The sequence below is a fragment of the Rhinatrema bivittatum genome, chromosome 3 (genome assembly GCF_901001135.1).
Source record: "Rhinatrema bivittatum chromosome 3, aRhiBiv1.1, whole genome shotgun sequence".
NCBI lineage: Eukaryota > Metazoa > Chordata > Amphibia > Gymnophiona > Rhinatrematidae > Rhinatrema > Rhinatrema bivittatum.
In genome coordinates, this window is record NC_042617.1 from 293,534,086 (window position 1) to 293,560,856 (window position 26,771).

A 26,771-nucleotide genomic window follows, 5' to 3' on the forward strand; every position below is an offset into this window, starting at 1 on the left:
TTCTTAGTGAACACAGAGCTGAAGTATTCGTTTAATATTTCTGCCATTTCTTCGTCTCTCTCTACACATTGATCATTACCACCTTTCAATTTCACTATACCACTTTGGACCTTTCTCTTTTCGCTGATGTATCTGAAAAATGTTTTGTCACCATTTTTTATCTCCTTGGCAATCCTCTCTTCCGCTTGACTCTTTGCCAACTTGATTAATTTCTTTGTCTCCCTCAGTTGATACAAATATTCTTCTTTGTGCTCCTCCCTTTGGGATCCTTTATATTTCTTGAATGCTGTTCTTTTAGCTTTAATTTTGTCAGCCACCTCCATTGAGAACCAGATAGGTTTCAGTTTTCTTTTGCTTTTCTTTACATTTCTAACATATAGAGCAGTTGCCTTGGTGATTGCTCCTTTTAGATTGGTCCACTGCTGATCCACATCTCTCTCGTTCTCCCATCCTTTAAGTTCTTCCTCCAGGTAGTTCCCCATTTCCTCAAAGTCTGTGTTTTTGAACTGTAAAACTCGGGTCTTTGTGGTTCTTTTCCCTATTCTTTTAGTGATATTAAACCATACCGTTTGATGATCACTGCTGCTGAGGTGGGCGCCCACCTGGACATCTGAGACATTATCTGCATTAGTGAGCACTAAGTCGAGTATAGCTCCTTCTCTCGTGGGTTCCAACACCATTTGTTTGAACAAAGATACTTGCATGGCATCCACTATCGCTCTACTATTTTTAGTTTCTGCAGATGGGATTTTCCAGGTACAAAAAAAATATATACATGAATGTATGTAATATGATTCTTTAGAGATACTTTTCTTTGTTTCATTGCAAAGAAGTTCTTTGTATTTTTTTTTTTTTTTTAAACGGATAAATAAAAAATAAAAAAATAAAAAATGGGTGCCGAAATGAGCGCTCGTTTTCCTAACGTATGCGCAACCGCATCCCCTTTATGCCCGATGCAATATTCAAATGAGAGTGCAATCGGAGGCGCGCTGGGAAGAAATGAGTGTTTAAAGTGCTCAAAAGTTTAATACATTGGGCACAAGGTCGCCAAAATTGTACGTTTGTTACAATTTCAAGTTAATTCAAGTTAATTGTTGAAAATGCATGCTGAGGATACCAATTAAAATTCTGACCTTCTTTCCTCAGCCTGTACATTCCCTTCACTTATTGAATTGGTTACAAGGAAACCAGGTGGAGAATAAAATATATATGACGTAAAACATGTACTTTGACATGACCAGGGAAACTGGAGTTGCAGCAAATATGTTACTATGAAAGAGAAAATCTTTTCTCTGTTTCTCATGAGCCCTTGACTGCAAGTAAGTTTTACTTCACCTCCAGAGCTGGAGTTAATTTTCCGGCTTAAAAAAATGTGTGTTGGGCACCCAGCCTTTCGGCGCTCGTTCCTGCATCGGGCAGTAATAGGTAATGTCTTCATTTCCATAGAATGTACATGTGTTGGGCGCTATCGGATACACGCTTGTTAGTGCGTGCAATTTGTATGCACCAATACCCTTACTGCATCAGATACTGTTTTTTGCAGGCACAAAATGCACCCCAACCATGAGTAAACCCCTGTGCTAGGCTGGGCGCAACTTACTGCATTTGTCTCAGGATGTGCAAGTCTGGCAAATATACATTTTTAGCTAGTGCAGCAAAAACTGAAATTCCATGCCCTCCTCTACAGAGCAGGTACAAAAAAAAGAGTGTCACAAACATATCCAGGAACAGAATGTGCGAGCTACAGCCAATGCTAGCTCTATCCAAATATTGCAGGGATCAGGGGTAGAAGTCATAGTAAGGGTTAAACACGTTTCCCACTACCCCGTACTTCCACTTGGTCCTCTCCATTTAAATCTCTTTCCATATGACCATTTAGTTTGCTTTTGTTTTCTCTGGCTACTGGCCTTTCCATTCTCTCCAGATCTGTCAACCCTCATGGCAACCAAATGTCAGTTTATATCATATTTTTCTGTTTGATGACCAGAACTGTTAATTGCATAAAGGTAGTATATAAGCAAAATAAACACGTAGGAGATTTAGGTTCAGTTCCCGGAATCTGTTCTTGCATCTTAGGCTGGTTTGGGGCTGGGGATGCTGCAGGGGCCGTGTTGACAGCCTCCTAAGGGAGGGGTAAGGGGAATCTCAGTCATCATTCAACATCAATATTTACTGGCCAGATATAGTGTATACACATAATGGGTTCCGGAGGAAGACATGGCCAGTGATCCCTAGCTGAGGACTATGGCTGAAATTGGTGGGCTAGACGGGAGAGGGGTATGAGGTACTGTTTTAATAGGTTGCATTTTGTCCTATGTTCTTATGAAGCTTGCATTTTATTTGGTTTGATGCATCTTGTGGGCTATGTTTTTGAATGTTTGGTTCTAAACCACCTTGGTCAAGTTTGGCCTTGGAAAGATGGATAATAACTGTGACTAAATAAATAAAAATATAAAAAATGGGGAAAACCTGGCTAGCTTCAAAGATGCCATAGTGAGCTGCTTCCAAGTAAGCTGGAAGTTCAAAAAGAGCCAAACAAAATCCACAGAAGTCTCTTCATTGATGTAAGGAAGCAATGTCAATCACTCACCTGGTTCATGATGGAGAACTTCCTCCCCAGCCTGTTATCTGGCAACCGGAAACCTTTCCTCTTCATCCCATCATCTGACTCCACTATCTTCTCATTGTCCCCTTTCTCCTCTCCCTCAGATAGCTCTTTCTGTTTCCTCTTTTTCCTGCGGTTCCTCCGCTCTTTGGCACTCTTAGAGCTGAACTTGGAGATCTCAGAGGAGCTGTGTGACATCCGCCCTCCCCCAGCATCCTCTGCAGCATCCTCTGACACAGTCCCAGCAGAGGTGGCCATTGCAGCAGCCTAGAAACGAAGAGGAAAATATCAGGCTGTGAATGCACCATTTGAAAAAAAAAAAAAGATGCATTCACTGGCAGGTTGCAGCCAAAACTATAACATTCAAGTTTACTGAGGACAATTTAGAACTGCTTGTTGAAGGAGGCAGGGGTAACAATCGACTTGCTGGCATTCCGTAAAGCTGTTACATCAATCTTGTTTAAGGCGTCTAGAGTGTAGAAAGTCTAGGGGATGGTGATGAAGGCAAGGGGTTTTTAATGATGTGTCTGGGATGAGGGTGATTGAAGGGGAACTATGGTTCTGATAGTGAAGAAAAAAAATAGGATCCTAATATGTGTGGGGAGAAGGAATAGCCTAGTGGTTAGGGCAGTGGACTATGAACCAGGAGACCAGGGTTCAAGTCCCACTGTCGCTCCTTGTGACCTTGGGCAAGTCACTTTACCCTCCATTGCCTCAGGTACAAAAACTTAGATTGTAAGCCCTCTGGGGATCAAGAAATACCTACAGTACCTGAATGTAAACCAGTGTGATATCTCGATTGAGATCAAACATCAGTATATAAAAATTAAAAAAAAAAAAAGGTGTGGGCTGAGTTAGCTGAGAAGTTTGCAGGGATAAAAGGAGACCTGAAATGATGGTTTTGATTTTGTATGTTTTTGTGTTATGTTTTATTTTACTGACTATTCTGAACCGCTCTGAGCATTTTGCATGAATGAAGTGGTATACACATTTTAATAAATAAAATAAAACAAATACATTTCTAAAGCTATTTACATTTCTAAAGCTATGTACCCTCCTTTGACGTGGCTTTAAGCCACGTCAAAGGAGGGTACAACTACCCTCCTTTGACGTGGCTTAAAGCGCATGCAGTGTACCACACGGCACGTACTTTTGTCCACATTGAGGAAGCCTTCCCTGGTGGGTAGGTCGGGCGAGGAAATGTACATGGGTGGATTGCATTTTCAAATTTATGTGCATTATTTTCCATGGGAAAAGTACTCACTTACAAAGCAGAGGCAAACGTCCAGCGGTAGTTTGTGCCCACAGCAACTTTAAAAGGGAAAGGATGCAATTACTTTCCTTTAACAATTGTTGCAAAGCCCACAGGTAAAAGTACCTGCAAACTTTGTACCATGGCAGGCAGTTTGAAAATGACCTCCATTACAGACAGACCATCCCATTTTCAGGGATGGAAAAAAAAAAAAGGGGGAACCTTGAAAGAAAAGGCTGGATTTTTTGCAGTTCTGATCTGTTTTGTGTGGCAAGTGCCTCGGAATAGCACCCATCTCCTGCATTCAGATCTTGGTGCTTGTACAAAACAGTAAAGGGATCATGAAAGAACATTCAAGTTTTTGCATAACCCACAGGTGAGCTATGTTTGGCCTCTCTGTCTCTTCAGCATTTACTGTGTGTTTATTGACCCCTGCTTTTCCTTGTAGTATAAGAGTAAAAGTTACAAAAACACTAAGGGGGTCAATATTCAGCAGCATTTAGCCACATAACTCATAAGTTATCTGGCTAAATGCCAACTTTTCAATACTCCTCCATCTATCCAGCTAATGTTTAGCTGGATTTCATAGGGGCATTCCAGGGACTTTCCCTGGGCAAAGTTAAATTAAACAGCTAACCGGCTAACAGGCCGATACAGTACAGTGCGCTCCGGTGGAGCACTGTTAACTGGCATTTGGACGCGCGTTTTTGATGCGCTAGATTTACCCCTTATTCAGTGAGGGGTAATAGCACGTCGAAAACGCGCTGCCAAACCCCCCCCCCCCCCCCGAGACTAATAGCGCCCGCAACATGCAAATGCATGTTGATGACCCTATTAGTCATTCCTGCGCGATACAGTAAGTAAAATGTGCAGCCAAGCCGCACATTTTACTTTAAGAAATTAGCACCTACCCAAAGGTAGGCATTAATTTCTGCCGGCGCCGGGGAAGTGCACAGAAAAGCAGTAAAAACTGCTTTTCTGTGCACCCTCCAACTTAATATCATGGCGATATTAAGTCGGAGGCCCCAAAAGTTTAAAAAAAAAAAATTTAAAATGGGCCCGTGGGTTGAAAACCGGACGCTCAATTTTGCCGGCATCCGGTTTCAGACGCCATGGCTGTCAGCGGGCTCCAGAACCGCTGCCGGCAAAATTGAGCGTCGGCTGTCAAACCCGCTGACAGCCACTGCTTCCATCAAAAAAAGAGGCGCTAGAGACGAGCTATTGTCCCTAGGGCCTCTTTTTACCGCGGGCACTAATTTAAATAAATGAAGTTACTGAATCGCGCGCACAGGCGAGTGGGCGCTCACCCGCTCGGTTTACTGTATCGGCCCGTAAGTCAGATATTCAGAATTAGCCAGATAACATATTCAGCTAACTCTGGTCGTGCCATAGAGTAATCCTAAAGACAGCCAGCTATATTCAGTATGAATGCACCACTGACTATTCCTCCAAAGTTAGTCGGTTAAGTTTATTTGGCTAACTTTGTAATCTGGCCAGTGACTGAATATTACCCCCAGAATATAAAAACCTATTGAATATAATCACTTTCAAAAACTTAAAAATGTTTTTTTTTACTTTCATCTTGGTTACAAAATGAAACTTGGGGGGGGGGGGGGGCAACTCTGAACCAATATGAGAAAATATTTGTTCACGGAGAGGGTGGTGGATAACCTGGAATGCCCTCCCAGAAGAGGTGACAAGGATGAAAACAGTAAATTAATTCAAAAGGGCCATGGGAAAGGCACGGCAGATCCCTAGAGGTTGGAAATGAAGAAAAGGGGTGCATGGGGGTGACCCGCACGTAGTGTCAGTTACAACAATAAGCAGCTTGCAGGGCAGGCTAGATGGAGAATTTGGTCTTTATCTTCTGTGATTACCATGCTACTATGTATGTTCTGAGAGGCGGCGGCAAAGACATGCAGATTGAGGTAAAGTCATTGGTAGATCCTGCTGAACTCCACTGACTCTCCAAAACTATGAACAAATTATGCAGTCTAGAGGGGCCTTCCGGTCCTTGCCTGCTGTCAGATTCAGTTTTTAAGTAAATATCAGCTGTTGTAATATGGCACACATACAAGCTCTCAATACTTTACATTGTTTATGTTTAAAAAAAAAAGTGCAAAGCGTCCCTAAAAGGAAAAAATGTTAAAAGCATCATTAGGATGCCAAGAGCCTTTATATCAAAATATTTTCGTTGCTGCAGAATTAAAGTGATTATAAATTTCAAAGCTAAGTCGTAACTAACTAAAGGGGAGTGCATTATTTGTATCCTATATTTTGGGAATCTAGGAAAAACATTTCCATTTACAGACCTAAGTTTCTGACTTGCATTTTATAATACTGAGAAGCCAAAGTCTGTATTTCACTATATTGTGACCGATTTTTGAAACAAAGAAATCTGAAGAGGATATAAAGTTTCCTTTTCCCAACCCTGACAGTCTCTTTTTAAATAATGGTTAATTTTATGTGCAGGAAGATGTCAGTTTAGGAAGAGTGCTGAGCAGCAGTACTATCTGAAGTTTCAGGAGCAGCCCATAAATCATGGGAAGCCACCTGGGAGCTAGGAAAACAGGGCATGTATGGAAGCACATGCACGCAGTAAAAGCATCATTGTAATGCAGAATGCTGTTGAACCAGTTAAAAGGCGGATCTGGATCATCCCATGCCTCAGAAGTTTGCAGATAAGGCCATTTCATAAAAACACAGGGCCAGATATTCAGAAGCTGGATAAAGTAGGACTTATCTGGCAATCTAGCGGCCGCTGAATATCTGGTTATGCTCAGCGGCCGCTAGATACCCACTGCCTGTCCCAAAGTTAACCAGATAGCCAGCTTCTGAATATCTGGCCCTATGTTTTTATGAGATGGCCTTATCTGAAAACTTATCTGGCTATCTGGTTAACTTCGGGACAGGCAGTGGGTGGATCGGGGTGGCACTACTTAGCCAGATAACTTATCCGGGTAAGTACCGCTATTAAGATTTAGCCAGATAAGCTGCCCGTCTAAGTTAGACCTGCTCAATAGCAGGTCTAAACTTAAATGAATATGTTATCTGGCTAAGTAGCAACTTCTTCATGGATATTCAGCAGCACAGTCATTGTAACTTAGCTGATAAGTGTTATTCGGCTAAGTTACTTAGCCCTGTAAGCTATGAATATCTACCTAATAGTACATGGCGCATGTGATGACAACAAGGCCCATCCCAATTTGTCCATTCTCTTATGACTGCAGTGCAGCAGATCCTACCAAATTACCGTTTTACACCCTTGCTTCCCCACTACTAAGGCTACTCTGTGTCTGTCCTATGACTTCTTAATTCTGACATTGTAATTGCCTCCACTGGGAGACCACTCCACACATCCACCACACTTTCTGTGAGGGAGTGCATCCTTAACAAGACCAGAAATGAGCAACTTTCAGTCTCCAAAAACAGCAATCAACTTGAGTTTTCAGAATATCCCTAATGAATATGCATGAGCTAGATTTTTATACAATTGAAACAGCATGCATGCAAATCTCTCATATGCGTATTCATTACAGACATCCTAAAAATCCTGCTTCTCCCGCTGACCCTCCTTGAGAGCTTGGTCAAATCACATTACACTTCGATGCCTCAGTATAAAATTAGATTGTTAAGCCCTCTGGGGAAGGGATCTACCTATTGCACATGACTTGTAACTTGTCTTCAGCACTAGCTAGGAAGGCACGTAATTAATCCAAAACCCAAATCCCAATCCCAAACAGATCAGTGTCCAAGGGGACTGGAGATTACCTACCCTTCACCATAACCCTTGAGGTAGAACAGGGGCTCTCTGTAAGGGCTGCGAGTCGCGGGCCGCCTGCACATGCATCCGCAGATTTTAAAATCCGTCGCACACGTGCACGCGGTCATCGGATTTTATAACATGCGCACACTGTGCTATAAAATCGGTGCATCCAATGTGCGCACGCCAGGAACCGCCCGGGTCTTAAAATTGACCCAATTATATTTTAGGAGCCTAAAAATATATAACAGGTTTGCCTAAGAACCCTGATTTAAATGAGGAGACAGGTATTTTATAAAGTACTCTGAAAATACTGACTTGTGCACTTACATAGACTCACTGGTTTGCCAATACCTCCATCAGTTTACCTAGTCCTTTCTCCAGTTCACCTAGGCCCTCTAGCACTTTCCCCTGTACCCAACCACCAGTGCACCCAGACCTCCCACCCAAAAGCTGCAGACAAAAGACAAGCCCGTGTACTAGACTGCAGGGGTCTAGTATAAGGTGTAAACATGTTTAGTAATATATGTGGGTATACTTGCAAAATAGCAACTTGCATCTGTACTTCTGAATCCACCCCTGAACGCCTCAGACCACCCCTTATTTTCCCTGGTGAAACGCACGCACTTACTTTCCAGCTTTAGGAAATAAGCATACATTCTGCTAGCAAGCTACTTATGAGCATATATATTATTTGTATGGATGAAACTCCTTAGAAAATTCACTCCATGAAGTCTAAAAACAAAGGTGAATCTGCAAAGCCAGGTTACCCTGAAAATCTGTTTGAGACCTTTGAGGACTAGAGCTGAGAACATCTGTTCTAGAACTTCTTTTCCTCTGAACAAAAATACATCTCACTTGTGTATTATTCACAGCTTTCAGGTATTTGACTGTTATATCCCCCCTCCTCTCAGATAAGTGTGTGTATACAGTGCTTTGTAAAAGTCTTCACAGCTTTGTACATTTTTCACACTCTGCTGACTAAAAAATACAAATAAATATTCATTAAAGTAGGATCTTCTTTCGCTGATCTACACAATATATCCTACACCTTCATCATGAACTGTTATAGAAATATTCCAGAATAAAATAAAAAACAAAAAAGTCTCGACTGCATAAATATTCACACTCTGTCACAGCAAACCCAAATTAGCTCAGAGCTCAAAAAACTGCCTTAACAAGGCCCATAATAAGTTAAAATAGTGCCCACCTGTGTCCAGTCACAGTAATTGAACTGATTCAAATACTACAGGATGAAGAACCAAGCAGTTTGTTTGTATGAAGTGAATTTGTAGCAGCGATCAAAACATGCTGAACAAATGAGCTGCAGAAAGAACTCCGGGATAACGTTATTCAAAGGTGCAGACTGCGGGAAGGCCATAAGAAGAGTTCAATGTGTTTGAATATCCCTTGGGGCATGGTCAGGTCCATCATTGTAAAGTGGAAACAGGCATCACCAAGAAACTGCCATGATCAGGCTGTCCATCCAAAGTCAGTAGCTGTGGGATGAGGAAACTGCTGCAGGTGGTCACTGAGGCCTAAGATTACTTTAAAAGAACTACTGAGGCCTCTGGCTAAGAATGGGGAAAATGTTGGCTGTTCAACAACTTCAAGATTACTCTACAAACATGGCCAATGTGAGAGGGTGGCAAGAAAGCCACTGAAGAAAAGCCATGCGTAGACTTAGCCAAATAATTGATTTGGCTAACTCTAAATATCGGAGTTAGCCAGATAAGTTATTCAGCTAAGTCAATTCCATCCCATAATGCCCTTGAAATGCCTATAGGCTATCCAGATAAATTTTATTCAGGTAATTAGTGAATATATTTAAAATTTGGAATTTATGTGGACAACATAGAAAAATGACGGCAGAAAAAGACCATATGGCCTATCTAGTCTGCCCAGCCATCCAACTAATTTAGCTTTACAATTTCCATTATTCCCTCAGAGAAACCCTTGTTCATTCCATGCTTTCTTAAAATCAGATACTGTCCTCGTCTCCACTACCTCCACTGCATCTACAAACCTCTCTATAAAGAAATATTTCCTAAGGTTACTACTGATTTTACCCCCTTTTACTCTCATCCCATGACACCTCATTCTTCAGCCTCCTTTACATTGAAAGGGCTAGCCTCCTGAGGAATTTGAATATCTCTATCATATCCTCCCATCCCACCTTTCCTCTAAGATATACATGTCTAGATCTTTAAGTCTGTCCCTGTGAGACAGTATTTTTTTTTTAATTTATAAAATTTGTTAATCGCTTTACAGTAAACATCTTTCAAAGCGATCTACACATCAACTAAAAACTTAAAACAATAAAATCAAACAACAAAAATAACATATAAAACACAACATACATATTATTCAGTACAGCCATCATTATTTGTCCCTTCCTGAAGATTTCTATACCTTCAACATCATCACTCATGCCTTTACCCTTAGGGCTAGTGTCACATAGAACAAGTAAAATCAAACCGTTCTCAAGAATTAATTTGGCAGCACAAATACCATCAACCAATTTTTTAACCTTACGCCGAACCCGCATTAAGTCAATCTCCTCTCTAATTGACAAGGAAGATCATTTCATTATTTGGATACTGTCATTGAAAAGGATCGGTTTTGCAATTTAACATATCGGTATGTTTTATCTGAGGGAAGTTGAAGTTTATGACAATACTGTGAATGTGCATACCTAGCTGAAGATTTCCAAGATATCCTATGGGATATGTGTGGTGGATCCACTTCCCGCAAGATCTTAAAAGTAAGCCCCAAATAAATATTACAGTAGTCTAATACTGCTATAACTAGGGCATAGACTACAAATTTCAAAGTTCAAAAGCTCAAAAAAGATTTCAATTACCGCACTAATCTCAATTGACCATAGGCTGTTTGGAGCACTGCACTGATTTGACTTTCCAATGACCAATTAGAATTTAACATGACCCCAAAAGATCTCACATTGTCACTAGCTATTACTGTCTGTCCCTCAATTTGGAGCTGAAATTTCTCCCAACTGGTTCCTACTTGTAGGACTTCAGTCTTTTTGCTGTTCCGAATCAAATAATTCTCCCTTAAACAGATACCAACAGCCTCTATATAATCATTGAAGAGGGAAAGAACCTTAAAAGAACGGTCCCAGCTATCTGGTCTGGTCTTCCTTATGAAATAGCCAAGAAAGGTGTTCTGGTCCAAGGGAGACTCCTTTTCCCAGGGGATAAGAAATCAGGGTCCAGAAGGGTTAGGGAAGCCCCAGGGACGAGGCACCTAAGGAAGGCCAATATTGCTATCTTTATTTTGAGAACTGCTAAGGTAAGTAGAACTGTGAGCAATCTAAGATGAATAAGCCATAAAGGAAACAGAGAGGGACGAAACAAATTCAGTTCCATAGTTTAGGGACTGCTGAGGATATTGCCCCAGCAGAATTGGGCTAGATGGGTCATGCGGGTATTTATAGAGATCCCTTAGGCAACAAGTCAACCTTTTCGCTCTTCATAAGGGGGGGGAAAAGTGCTCCTTTTCCAAGGAGGCAGTCCTGGGACAGCAGGTGCTCACCCTAGAAAGGGAAGTTTCCCCAGAACACCTTAACATTAGAACTGCTACCAGTAAATTTGTTGACAGTGCAAATTTTAAAGGCTTGCACAATCAGTGTACATGATCGCAGCAGGCTGCTATTCTGCAACTTTCCAGCAATATTATGACCTTTGATTTCTGAAAAAGTTCAGCTTTCTACCACTTTGTGTTTGCTCTGCATGAGTTACATCCTAGAACCACCACCGGCATGTTTTTGTGCCAGTGCAAAGTTTAAAGGCTTGCACAAATAGTGTACATGATTGTAGTGGGTTGGAATTTTAGTACTTTGCAACATTTATGACCTTTGATTTCTGAAAATCTTACTTCCTTACCCCTTCAGTTTTTGCTCCACATTTGTTACACCCTAGAACCGCTGGTACCACATTTTCGTGCTGGTGAATGTGAATTTCTGCTTGTCCTGATTTCTCTTGTAATATTATTATTAGTAGTAGTAATGACATGTAAGATCCTGAGTTCATTTTCCCAGGACAGTGGGTATAGTAGAGAGAATAAATAAAGGCAAGTATTTGTATAATACTAATATTTCATATGAGATGTGCAAGCATGTTTAAAAAGAAAGAAGGGGAAAGTGTGATGAGTCAGAGGTGAGAAAGGTCTGTAAAGGTTTGAAAAGGTTTTTCTGCATTTGTCATCTTGTTTACTGATTACTCTTTATGGTTTTAGACTTTGTAACAAAAGCTGTAAATTGGTCAGTATGTGTACTGTATATCATTATATTTAGGCCCAACTTGAATTACATTTTGGATAGGTACACTACTAAACAGTCTTAATGATGAAAAGTCACAGAGCCACAACCTGCAATCATGTATACATATTGTGCAAACCTTTACACTCCTCAATTGCATAAAATTGTGCCTGTGACAGTTCTACTAAAAATATTTCGATGTGAAAAATATCAAACACCTCTAAAAACATTATTAAAATGTGCAAGAAATACTTTAATTTGTATTGTAATTAATTCTTATGTTTCCTTTCAAATATAAGACCTAACACATAGTTGTATATTTTCGTGCACTCTGCTGTTCGAGGACGTTAGTCACTCCTGGGTGGCTGAGACTGTGCCACCAAATTTTGAAATAAACAAAATGCAGAATTCTTGTCTGTACTTATTACAGAGCATCAATTTGTGAACCAAAAATCATTTGTTTTCTTTCAAATATAGAGACTAAAACATAGTGGCAACAAAGTTTTCTTCCAGAGGCAGTTTTAGGGTTTTCAGTAATTTGACAGTTCTAGTAAATGATTGGTCCCAACTATCTGGTCCAGTTCTCCTCAAGAAACAGCCTAGCAAAGGATTCTGGTCCAAGGGAGTCTCCTTTTTCCAGGGGATACAAAGTCAGGCCCAGAAGGGTTAGGGAGGCCCCAGGGAAGAGAAGGAGTCTAGGGAAGGCCAATACTTCTATCTTTATTCTGAGAACTGCTAAAGTAAGCAGAACTGTTTCTGTTTTACTCTGTATTTGTAAAAATATCAAACACCTCTAAAAACATTATTAAAATGTGCAAGAAATACTTTAATTTGTATTGTAATTAATTCTTATGTTTCCTGTTCCAGAAGGTGGGTCGGCAAACCTTCATTGGGAAGCTTGGGAAGGTCCACCACCCGAGCCCGCTCCTTTCTTGGGCTGCTGGGGACAAAAGGACTGAGATCTACTGAAAGGCAGAGTCCACTGAAAGGTTGTCCCTCTGTAGGAAAGAAAACGCTTGGAATGCCGGAAACGATCCTTCATACCAAAGAGGTGCTGTAACTTTCTTATCCTCTGGCAATTGAGGCACCGGAGACTCGCCCCACTTGCTGGCCAGTTTCTCTAACTTGCTCCCAGACATGAACCTTTAAAAGGCATCTTGGTAAGATTGGCTTTGGAAGCTTTGTCAGCTGACCAATTTAACAACCAGAGTTGAAGCCTTGCCACTATCACCGGCCTCTCCTCTGGCCGAGGTCTGGACCAAATCACAGCCTGCGTCTGCTAAAAAGGTGGCAGCAGGCTCCATAACCACTCTGGAATTCCCGCAAGACTCATCAACCTCCTGAAAGAGAAGCAGACAAGATCTTGCCACTAGGGCATAACAGGAGGCGATCTGTAAATTCATCGCCACTGCCTCAAAGGCTTGCTTAAGAATAGCCTCAATTCTTATCGGGGTAGATGTTATAATTTAGCGCGAACGCGTACTTTTGTTCATGCACCAGGCGCGAACAAGTGTACATGGGATTTCAATAAATACGCGCGTAGCAGCGCGTATCATTAAAATCCAGGATCGGCGCGCGCAAGGCTGCCAATTTTGGGCAGCCTGCGCGCGCCGAGCCACGCAGCCTGCCTCCGTTCCCTCCGAGGCTGCTCCGAAATCACTGGGAAAAATCAAGAGGCTTTATGTATGGAAAACAAAATGGGATTCTTCCTCAGCTCTGAGGCTGAGGAAGTATCTGATCCAGGAACACCCAGCTGTTTCAAGGTCTGGGAAATCAGGGCCAGCAGTTATCTCTATGAAAGAACCACAACATAGTTTGATATGGTTCCAGCCCTGGAGGAATTTCCCCATCTTCCAGGGAATCAGGATCAGCCTCATCATCAGTGCCATTTGGATTCAGGTCATGAACACACGCAGGGAGCGAGGCGAGTGTTTAAGCATAGGACTGGAAGAGGGAGGAGCCACCGGCTGAGGGTTCGACCATACAGAAATGGGAGAAGTGGAGGACTGCGGCTGAAGAAAGCCTTGTAAGCCTTGAAAAAATTCCACCCAATAAAAAGCAGTTGGCTCCAGACCAAGCCCAGAATGACCTGGAGCTGGTCCCACAGAACTGACCTCACCAGTAGAGGAGCCAGTCAAGGGAGAACCAAGATCTGGCATCCCCCCAGTCAAGGCCATGACCAACCCATCATCAGAATGGGAAGAGCCAGGCTTAGAAAAATCTGAGGAAGAAAATTCTCCCTGAGTGTCTGAGCAGCTCTGACACAGGTTTGAAGCCAGGTCAAGCTGAGAAGCCCTAATATCACAGGCAACACAAATAGGAAGATGCTTAGGCTTCCTGCTTACCGGCGCCATCACTGCGGTAAACGTGCATTGGAAAAGCTCACACTCAAAAACAAAATGCGCCCAAAAAATAAGCACCTAGAAGAAAACGCGGCAAGGCGCATGCACAACCTGTCCGCCAAATTAAGCATGTAAAAAACATTTGTGCGCATAAAAAGTGCACCAAAAAATTGAGCGCACAATTCGTGCACAGAACCGACACACTGCATGCACAGATGGCCTATAGAGGGCAGCAGAACAGGCACAAGAGCGTGTGAAAACGGCCACTGCGGCATACTACGCAGGGTGCAAGTAAAAAGCCTAAGTGTGGTGCTTAGCCCACCGGGGGCTGCTCAACCCACCAGGCTGCCCAGTTCCCCAACCCCAACGGGAGCGGGAACGAACATCAGCATGGCGTGCCAAGAACGGAGACCGGAGGAAGACCTGAAACCCCTCTGTCTCTGATGCAGGTAAAACTTTATTTTTTCTTTTTTTTTTTTTTTTAAACCTTACCTGAGCTCAGCACTTACTGGCTGAGTACAGAGATGGTCTCCGTCTGCGGGGGGGAGAGGGCATCTGGCTGGTTATACACCTTCGCAAGGACTTCCTCCCGAACTAGGATTCCCTGCTGTTTTAGGCTTAAGTTGAACCAAGTGGATGGGTCCGAAACAACCATCAAGGAAAGTCCGGTTCACTTTTTCATCAGATGAAAATTCCAGCAACACTGATGAAGGAGATGACCATCCCGGAGCAGGACCAGAGAGAACCACCGCGGGAGGTTCAGTAGAGCACTCAAGTACATCAGAGCAAAGTAACCGCTGGTCCAGTCGTGGGAGAGGTAAGAAAACCAACAGGGGAGGGGTCACGTCCTCACGATCAACACGTCAAAAGAAATGACATTGGGCACTTCAAGGGCAACGAGGAGAAGAAAACAAAAAAACTACTTCGGTAGTCAACTTATCTTCAATTCCCTTGACTGACCCCCAAATCTCCCTCCTAGACCAGGGACTCTCCTACATTTCAACTTCTAAACATTCAGCATTTGATAGTCGCATTACAATTCAACGTTTTATACGTAAATTAAATTTGAGATTGTTTTTCTTAGATAAAGATACAATGGAGACAGATCCCTCAGTGGTTAAACCCAAATCTCATTGGATACCACCGGGTCCAGTGAACCCCCACATACAAACGTTCCAGGCTTTAGTATTGAAGGATTTGTCGGACTATGAAGCTCATCCACATAGGTGTAAGCATAACCTTTCATCAGAGCAACAGGAAGCATTGGTTAGTTTGAACAGAATGACAGAAGTTGTCATCAAACCGGCTGACAAAGGGGGCGCCGTGGTAATACAGGACCGGACAAAGTATATAGAAGACCTTTTGATCCATCTGAATGATAATAAATATTATCAACCAGTTGAAGGAGACCCTACGGACACTCTCAAGTCTAAAGTGCAGGAAATAATAGAACAAAATGTCAGGCTAACCAGCAAAGAAAAATCGTATCTTACGGTTTCCTATCCCAGGAAACCGGTAATTTATTCGGTGCCTAAAATCCACAAAAGCTTATCAGCTCCTCCAATCAGACCTATAGTGTCCCAAAACGGGTCGGTTCTCGAACCAGTGGCAAATTTTATAGACACGTTTTTGCAACCTTTTGTGGCAAAATCCCCATCATTTATTAAGGATACAGCCCACTTTTTGAGGAATTTGGAAGCCCTTCAAATACATTGGGAGTCCATTAATATGATCACTATGGACATAAATTCACTATACACCAATATCCCCCAAAATAGAGCTTTGGAGATTTTGGAAGAAACACTAAGTCAGCGACCTTCATCAGAAAGAATCCACACAAATCTACTACTGGAGTTAGCAGAAACGGTGTTATATAATAATTACTTCTGGTTTGGAGACAAATGTTATCACCAGGTCCATGGCATACCCATGGGGTCCCCGTTAGCACCATCAGTTGCAAACCTTTATGTAACTCATTTTGAGTATACCCAGGTTTATCCATCCACCTGGTGGCAGTACATAAAATGTTGGTATCGCTTCATAGACGACATTTTCTTCATCTGGGATGGACCCCAGACTCAGTTATATACATTCCTAGAATGGATTAATACAGTAGATCCAAATCTACAGTTTACATCACAGTCTTCAAAAACCACTATAACATTTCTGGATGTTTCCATAAGAATAGAACATGGGAGACTATTTACAACCATACACCGGAAACCCACAGATCGTAATAATCTTCTTAAGTTCACCAGCCACCATTCACACAGTTTTAAAATGGGTCTCCCAGTTAGCCAATACTTCAGAGCCAAACGTATTTGTTCTACAGACAGGGATTTTGAAACCCAAGCGGATATTCTAGCAAGCAGATTCCTGGTACGAGGTTATCCTCATAAAGCCATCAATGCAGCATATAAAAGAGCAAAGTACAGTGACCGTAACATGTTATTACAGTATAAACCTAGCAAACAGGAAACACGGTTAACTTGCGTATTAAAGCAATCAGATGCATCGAACATAATTAAATCAGCCATACGGCGACACTGGCACATACTGTCAATACATGACATATTTCAAGAATTGCCCACATTTGCCATGTCCCGGGGTCGAAACATCAGAGATCATACAGTCCATGCACAGATCAACACTGTCCAACGAGAGGAGACACTAGTTGGCCATCAACCATGTGGCAATTGCACATGGTGCGCACAAACCATTCAAGGAATCGAATGGGAGGATCCCGTTACGGGATATAAAGTCTGGCGGAAGCACAATACAAACTGTCTATCCAGCAATGTAATTTACGCCATTATCTGTCCATGCCCCCAGCTATATATAGGTCGCACCTCGAGACCAGTTAAGGTAAGACTGGGAGAGCACAAGTCCAGATTCAATACAGCAAAAATGACGGCACCAATGGTGCAACACCTGACAGATAGGGGACATATGATCACCGAATTGAAATGGACGATCTTGGAACATCTTGAAGCCCAGTTCAGGGGCGGGGACAACAGGGCACTTCTCAATCAACGAGAAGCATTCTGGATTTTTACCCTAAATACATCAACCCCACGGGGAATGAATGACGACCTAAATTGGAACTCTTTGTTATAACAGTATGGATCTTACATTAACAAAAAGTCTTAGTGATCATTTACTATCCCCGGTACTTGCTTCAAAAGTACAGTTAACATCTTAGGGCGTCTTGTAAAGGCCCTTGGTCGCTTCAGATTAAATTCTCCAATATGGCATTTAAGGGAGTTTAACGCGAGCACAATACCTAGTTTCCTGTCAGGCCGGAGAGCACGTCTGGTTGCTCCGTATACAAGTTCTCCACCAGGTCGGCGTGTTTACGTCAGCAAGTCTTTACACGGTCAATGGCCAAATTTTGCTCTTCCGCTGACATATAAAAAGGGTTCAGCACAACACATAGAAACATAGAAACATAGAAATGACGGCAGAAGAAGACCAAACGGCCCATCCAGTCTGCCCAGCAAGCTTCACACATTTTTTCTCTCATACTTATCTGTTTCTCTTAGCTCTTGGTTCTATTTACCTTCCTCCCCCACCATTGAAATATCTAGCTTGATTAGTTAGGGGTAGTAGGGGTAGTAACCGCCGCAATAAGCAAGCTACACCCATGCTTATTTGTTTTACCCAGACTATGTTATACAGTCCTTATTGGTTGTTTTTCTTCTCCCCTGCTGTTGAAGCAGGGAGCTATGCTGGAAATGCGTGATGTATCAGTCTTCTCCCATGCCGTTGAAGCAGAGAGCCATGCTGGATATGCATCGAAAGTGAAGTATCAGACACATTTGGTTGGGGTAGTAACCGCCGTAACAAGCCAGCTACTCCCCGCTTTGTGAGTGCGAACCCTTTTTTCTTCTCCCCTGTCGTTGAAGCAGAGAACTATGCTGTATATGCATCGAAGGTGAAGTATCAGGCTTATTTGGTTTGGGGTAGTAACCGCCGTAACAAGCCAGCTACTCCCCTCTTTGTGAGTGTAAATCCATTTTTCCACATTTCCTCTTGCTGTTGAAGCTTAGAGCGATGTTGGAGTCACAGTAAGCATGTGTATGTTTATTGAATAAGGGTATTGTCTCCAGGCAGTAGCTGTCATTCTGGTGAGTCACCCACTCTTCATTGGCGGCCTCTTGACTTTATGGATCCACAGTGTTTATCCCATAAATCCCATAAATCACTCTTCCGGCGACGGAGCCAGAGCAACTCCGTCAAGAGTCATCCACATAAGATCGCTAGAGGACTTTTTTCAACGGAGTTCACTCAGATTCTGCAAAAATTGGTTGCATTACAACATTCCACATCCCTGAGGAAAGACAATCAGTCTGAAACACGGATCGACTGTGTCGGGACCATCGTTTGAAATCGGACAACACAACCAACACTTTAAAGGGAAGTCTGAACTTTACTCCTTTATAGTTTACAGTCTATAGTGCTCACCACACGGAAGAGGTTACAGAGGTGAAGTAATTCTTAGCAAAAAAATCTCATAAAAAACTCACATAGGAGGCGGGGGACAGTTAATGATTATAACACCACATAATCACTCACAACTCTTAGACCAACTATCAAACATAGGAATTAAAGGCACGGCTCTCAGTTGGTTTAAATCATTCTTATCAAACAGGTTCTACAAGGTCAGAATAAACAACAAGGAATCTGAACCCATCCTATCAGACCAAGGCGTTCCACAAGGTTCATCTCTATCTCCCACCCTGTTCAACATTTACCTCCTCCCCCTCTGCCTTCTGCTATCAAAACTCAAGCTTACCCACTACCTCTACGCAGACGACATCCAGATCCTCATACCCATCTCAGAATCTATTCAAAAAACCTTATCCTTCTGGGAGGACTGTTTACAACCAATTAAACAACTACTCTCCAACCTTAACTTGATTTTAAACTCCAGCAAAACAGAGATGCTACTTATCTCACACGACCCATACATCAACTCACCTAACCTTTATCAATCCACCTCATTAAATATTGATCTCTCTTCAGACATCAGAGATCTAGGAGCATGGCTTGACAATCAACTTAACTTGAAAAAATTTATAAATACCACCACCAAGGACTGCTTCTATAAATTACAAGTCCTCAAAAAGTTAAAACCTCTCCTTCACTTTAATGATTTTCGCCTTGTCCTACAATCCATTATTTTTTCAAAACTCGACTACTGCAACGCAATCCTGCTTGGCCTCCCCGCTAACAGTATCAAACCCCTTCAGATGGTACAGAACGCCGCGGCCAGAATCCTAACAAACACCAATAAAAAAGAACATATCTCCCCCATCCTGAGCAACCTCCACTGGCTACCCATTAAAAGGAGAATCCTTTTTAAAACCCTTACCATTATTCATAAATCAATAAACAACATCGCCCCTATATCACTCCAAACGCAACTTCGTCCACATCTATCCTCCAGACCCATCAGAAACGCCTACAGAGGCACAATGTTCGCCCCACCAGCAACATCTTTACTAAGAAAAAGAGCACTCTCAACCGCAGGACCACACCATTGGAATGCTCTCCCCCCAGACCTACGCCTCGAACCCAGTCTGCCTGAGTTCAAAAAAAAGTTAAAAACCTGGCTCTTCAGGCAAGCGTTCCAATTTACAGAATCCAACTAAGCGCCTTTTCCTGATTGAACTTGAATATATTGTTTTATACAGTTAAGAATATGCAATATATACATGCAATATTTAACCTTTTAATTACTCTAATTTAAGTTACGAAAACGTTCAATGTTTAATTGTTAATTGTTATTGCTCAATGTTCAATGTTCGATATAAACAACCCTGGTCTGACCTCCCAGACCAGGGCAATCTTTTCGTTTATTGTAAACCGGACTGATTTGTATTGTATACAGGAATTCCGGTATATAAAAATTAAAAATAAATAAATAAATAAATAAATAAATAATCGTGGTGCGGAGACACCAACGAATTTATATGAAACTTTCCTCCAATTCCTTTACATTGTTAACATACAACATACAAACAATCAATTAACTCACACACACATGGTATATAGTAGGTGTCATAAAAATTTTCATTTTAAATAAGTTTTAAAAGAAATAATCCACTATATTAAGAAAATATACATTATTCCAGCGATCGAGCAACAGCTCATGATTTATCGATTATAGTTACAATCGCTGTAGCAGTGGCATTTTGATATTTTCTCTCTTAAGTTGAACCAAGCCAGATCCCTGGATCTGGTCCTTTAAGGTGTTTTGTTTTCTCCTGTATACTGCTTCACTGTTGCTTATGTGGAACCATGTCAAAGGCCTTACCAAAATCTAAGTACCCTACATCTAGTGCTCTCCCTTGATCAAGGACTCTGACTAAAACCATGCTGCCTCGAATTCTGCAATCCACTGGATTCCAGAATTGAATATTAACCTCTGTTTTGTGAGCTCTCTATCTATCTATCTATCTATATATATATATCTAGATCTATATATATATATCTATCTATATATATATATAGATAGATATATATATACATACATACATACGCACACAAAGTTTTATGATCTTCTAAAAAAAAACCTAAAAAAATGTTTTCATTACTGTTCTTGCTTTGTATTTATCTTTTGTATATAAACACCTGTATTATTTTCACTGCCTTATTCATATTTTATGCCTGTATATACCGTGTTTCCCCGAAAATAAGACCTAACCAGAAAATAAGTCCTAGCATGATTTTTCAGGATGCTCGTAATAGAAGCCCTACCCCAAAAATAAGCCCCAGTTAAGATCGTGAGCCAGACGGTCGCATTTAGTACGTCCGTTGCAACACACGACGGGCGTATTGAATTATAAAATAATAATATTTATATATAATTAAATAAAAATAAATAATATTATTGACATTAATACTTAAAATATATGATGATATAAATTATAATTAAGTATTTGTAATTACCCAAGCGGGCGCCTTTGGAAAGAAAGGTAAACGCCCACACACACAAGCTCTCACTGCCAAACCTCTTCTTCCTTTGCTGCAGGGATGGGCTCCAGTTCCGCCATGGCTTTACTCCGGTGGGCCTTCTTTTTTGCTGCCATGGGGATGGGCTCCCATGGTGGCCCTGCTTGGTTGGGTTCAGGTCTCCTCTTCGCCACCACGAGGATGAGCTCTCGTGGCAGCTCTGCCATTCCTCCCACCCCACCCCCAGGCTATGTGATCTTTGCCTCACCGGCCAATCAAAGGCTTCCTCCCTTCTTCCTACTCCCACTGGCAGGTAGAAGGGAGGAGGCTTCTGATTGGCCTGCATGGGGGCAGGCAGAATGAAGGAGGCTTCCCATTGGGCAGTGGGGGCAGGAAGAAAGGAGGCTTCCCATTGGCCCACAGGGGCTGGAAAAAGGGAGAAAGGAATATTTTTGTACATGAATAAATGTAGATTGTTGTACATAAATACATGAAGATTGTTGTACATGAAATAATAAGACATCCCCTGAAAATAAGCCCTAATGCGTCTTTTGGAGCAAAAATTAATATAAGACCCAGTCTTATTTTTGGGGAAACACAGTATATATCTATCTATATAGCTATAGTGAGAAGTGCCCAGCATTGCTTGGGATGTCTGGTCTATAACAGCATGTGTCTATGTGTGTGCCTGTATGAGTGTGTGGGAGGGGGGGGGCAGGTGCCTGATGTGTGTCTGCCTGTGCCAGCTTGTGTGTGTATACGTGTATCTGTATGTGAGCCTGTGTGTATGTGTGGGCGTGGGCGTGACAAGGCTTTGCACAGTTTAGAGTGCCACCTGTAATCCTGGGGGATTTCTACACACAAAAATTTAAAATTCTGCATACTTTATATTGGTCAAAACAACACAATAAATACAGTCTGAGTAATTTAATTTAAAATGTAATACAGAAAAGTTATTACTTAAAGATGCAGTTTTAAATATTTTGAGCATAGTTTCCCTAGAAGTACACTGTAATAATGAACCTTCCACCCTCTCTCCCTAGTTCTCTGGCCAAACCCCTTCCACTTTACCATCTCAGATCCCAACTCCTCTACCCTCTACTATCTCTTCTCTCTCCTCTCTCCTTCTAGGCTTAACCCATTCCATTCTATCTTCATTCCCAGAGTTTGACCCCTCTCTCAATACTGCCTCTCACACATGCTCCCTCTGTCCCTCTCTCTCACACACACACACCCCCTCTCTTTTGTGCACATACACACCCCCTTATATAAGCTCTTACACAGGTTCCCTCTTTCTCTTGCACACACACCCTCACTCTCTCTTGCACACTCTCACATAGGCTACCTATCTCTCTCACACAACCCTGCAGACAGGCTCCCGCTCTCTCTCTCACACATTTCCCTTCATACAGGCTCTCTTTCTCACAAACAAACATGCACCCTCACACACACAATGTCTTTTTCACACACACCAGTTCCCAATCTCACACACATACACACTCTCTCACAATCTCCTCACATAGGCTCCCTCTCTCTGGCACACATACCCACACACTCTTGCACACAGGCTCCATCTCTCACGCACACTCATATCAGCTCCCTCTCTCACACATACACACAACCTTACACACAGGCTCTCTCTCTCATACACACACACAGGCTCTCTCACTCACTCACTCTTACTGGGCCTGTCACATCTTAGCCATGAGCAGGACAAGCGCCACTCATGGAACTCCGAGCCTTCACATCTTCTCTATAAATGGGATAAGCTCTGCTTGCAGCACTCTGGGCCTTCACATCTTCGCCACAAATGCAAACAGGATGGGCTCCACTCATGGCACTCCAGGACTTCACATCTTCTACACAAGCAAAATGTGGTCTGCTCATTGCACTCTGGAGCTCTTTACATCTTCACTGTGAGTGGGATGGGCTCTGCTCGTAGCCACCTGCCCTCTTTCCAAACTCTGCGCAGGAGGAGAATTCTTCACAGTAGCTTAGATTTCAACCAGGAGTATATCTGATGGCCACAGACACGACTGTGACCGACCAACTGACACAAGTCTTATACATATATACACACACATATATATTTCCTTCAGACTCTTCCTGCAGGTATAAGTTCTGCACCATTTAATTACTTTTAGGCTCTGTTCAGGGAGCAAGGAAGGAAGTCTAGTTCTTTTTAAATAAAGGAAAAAAAACAGGTAGCTCGGGTTTCTAAGTTGTATAAACCTCAAGGAATTCCTCATCCATGAATTACAAAGCTTTGACTGACCATTTAAATTTGAGATAGAATGGTTTGGATTCATGACCCTATTTTACTTCCCTTAAGTCTCTATGGTTACTGAGACCTTCATATCCAGGGATTTTATGACCAAGAGAAAGACAGAGGTGGAGGCAGAATTGTATTTAGTGTAATACAAAAAAATGTGTAAACAATGTATCCTTTCAAGTTATTCCAAGTAGAAAATCAAAATTTCTGAGCAGGAACAATTCTTTTCCATTTCAGAAAAGACCACTTCTCCAGCAAGATAAATCTGTAATGGAAGCATCAATAGGAACCAAGTCAGCACTTCTATGCAGTTAAACATGCAGAGCATTCTACCAACGAGGCAGTCATGAAAGGGTATTCATCTCTTTACATCACCCACTGTCACTCAGGCAGGGGTCCATCCTCACATATGGCAAAACAGAGGAGCCAAACTCATGTACTACTATTGTGAGCTGGCAGTGACCACACCAGTATGCACATATTTCATATTATGTATTTCTGTGTAAAGGAATGCAACACAGCAAACAGTTACATAAATGGCATAATTTAGGCAAGAAGAGAGACCCATCTGTTTGCATTATGGCTATCTCCATATCAGTGATGGCAAACCTGGGCCACTAATAATAAATTCTATTAGCAGTCAAAGGGCACAACATCCAACACAGTAGCATAGTAAATTACAACTTATAAAGACCAGAAAGATCCATCTAGTCTGCCCAGGAAGGTGTTTAGGTAACTTCTGCTCCATGCGGGTTTACCCTGTTCATTGCCTCCCTCCACCCACCATGGAATTATGTCCCACTGATGCTGGCAACCACCACTGGGTATATCTATAAATTTGGCACTCTTCTGGCACCTGAGTTCAAGCAAGGTTCTTTGTGATCTCTACATAATAATTCAGAAAGCATAAAACAAATACTGCATAGCTTCTGTAGCAAATTTTCAGTGCAATAAAGGAATGTTTTAATGTTTAATGCTGCTTTATAGGACATTTATGTATTTTTATATATGTTGTGACCCGCTTAGCTTGGCAGGTTTGTTATAGATGTGCTATAAAACATTTTAAATAAATAAGGAATAAAATCCTTCCTGATCTCAAGGCTTGTAATCAGCACGTTAGCATCTCTCTCTCAAGTGTAATTACATTCTACACCTTGAAGACCTAAATTTCAGTTTTTCTACCTCTAGCACTAACTTACTATACGACTTCAGGAAGTCAATAATAAAGGGCTGTATTTTACCTCCCAAATTAAGAAACAAATTGGTATAGAACAAATTGCCTCAATATTTGTGTCTGCTAGATGTCCTGCTGACACTGATGCCATCTGAATTCATGGCTATTTGTCACACGCAGGTTAGCTTTCCCTTTATTTAAGTAGAAAACTGGGTCTGCAAAAGTTTATTTCTGCATAACCAATTCTCCTTGAAAGTCCACTTGCTGGGGGGAGCAAGGATAGTTTTTAATTTTTCAAGGAGACTGCAGTGACTGCTCCTGGAGCACAGGGACCTCTCTTTTAAGTGATTTAATCTGTTAAATCAGCAGGATTGGGAAGGATAGCTAGGGTTTGTCTCTGTGTAACACTCTAAAGTCGAGTTTTGGGGTTTTGGCTCGGCTTCGGCATTGTCACTAAAATATATTTATTATTGCCAATTTCCTGGATTTCATTTTTGAGTACTAGGTCCAGGTCCAGCTTCAGCTTAGACTTTTGCCTTTGTCTGTCCTGGCCTAAATTTAGTGTTTCATCAATGTTGTCATTTACCGTCATGTTGTATGGTCATTATGCCAAATGCTCTTTGTGTTACTGAAGGACCTTTGGGTTTTCCATCAGGACCTGAAGATGTGGTTATTTACCCAGGCCTCTAATGAAGTGTAGTCACTGGATTCTTGAGGAGTTTGGGAATTTATCCCTTTTTTGTATTGCTGTTTGGCTAGAGAACTTTGATTAATTTAGATATTTCTGGGGTGTGACTGGTCCAATTATGAGAGCTTGATAAGCAGTAATAACGTGGGATTTAGACCGTGTGCTGGGTTGTTTTTTTTTTTTTGCTTTATGATTTTAATTATCTATTGATTGTACTGACATGCCTCAAGATTGTACCGACATGCCTCAAGCAGTGATGGTTGCTGATGTGCGATATAAAAATAACATTATTGCATTGAACTCTGTACTGTAATTATTTTAAAATGTCTTTCTAACCACTTTTGAGAAAGATGAAAAAGAAAGCAAAAATGTATTAGATACAATATAGCGCAGTTGCCACTGAACCAAAAACCCAAACTTGTACTGCTATTGAAAAATTAACATAAACACCAGTATAACACCTTTAAAAAAGAAAAAAATACAGTTTGAAGGAGGAGGCAAGGACAACTGGAGAAACCAGAATACATCCTGCGGTACGTTAGGAAGTGTTACTCAAACCCAAATTTTCATGCATGAATAGTTGTATAAAATAACCCGGGGCTGAATGTGTACATGCATGCAAACTGAGGGGAGGCATGTTGTGTGGGGTTGGTGCTGCGGAAGAATCAGCACTTATGCATATATGCTTTGATTTAAAAAAAATAGTATGTGCGCAAGTTTATGTGGGCAAATTATGAGGAAGAGATGCACTGAACAAGCGCATGTACTTTTGCCAGTCCCTTGGAGTATTTTCCACGTGAACGTATAGGTGTTTTGAAAATCCTCAGTAAAAGTATGCGTGTGACCTTTACTGCTGGGTGAACTGCTGGGAAAATGACCCTCATAATTGGGCGCTACCTTTCATAAAAATATATTTCAGGAAATTATGCGTCCGCAACAAACCTGTGCCTCTTCCTGCTGCTTCTTTAGTTGTTCCAGCATGGCCTTGAATTCTGCCTCCTTCCTCTCAGCTTCCTCCAGAGTAGCCTGATTCTGCTCTTCATAGGCCATGGCGACCACAGCCAGGATCAAGTTGACCAGGTAGAATGACCCCACAAAGATAACCAGGACAAAGAAGATCATGTAGGTTTTCCCAGCTGCTCGCAAAGTCTGGAAAAATAAGGATGTCCATTTATAACCAGCACAGAGAGAGAACTGCTGAAGCCCAGGCGGCAATTTTCATTGGCATTTCGTGGTTAAAATAGTGTTTTGCCTGCATAAAGGAGCACTATGTGTATCTGGCTTTTAAAATTCACCTTTAAGTGAGCTTCAGTTGTACTGAAACAAAAGGAACCGAAACCAACTAGATCTGAGTGCCTGAGCACCACAGTGCGTCACTTTGGCTAGCTGGATTTGGCATCCACTTCTTAAATCCATGGTTGGAACCTAGAACATAGTCA

General features: G+C 41.8%; 1 protein-coding gene across 1 annotated transcript in view; it reads right to left on the minus strand.

The window, feature by feature from the left end:
* SCN8A (sodium voltage-gated channel alpha subunit 8) overlaps positions 1-26,771 on the minus strand; it is a 415,106-nt gene that overhangs the window by 250,953 nt on the left and 137,382 nt on the right. The window contains exons 10-11 of the mRNA XM_029594973.1: positions 26,275-26,481; positions 2,591-2,872 (exon numbers count right to left, since the gene is read on the minus strand). Coding sequence (XP_029450833.1) covers positions 2,591-2,872; positions 26,275-26,481 — 489 coding nt within the window. The remainder of the gene's footprint in view (positions 1-2,590; positions 2,873-26,274; positions 26,482-26,771) is intronic.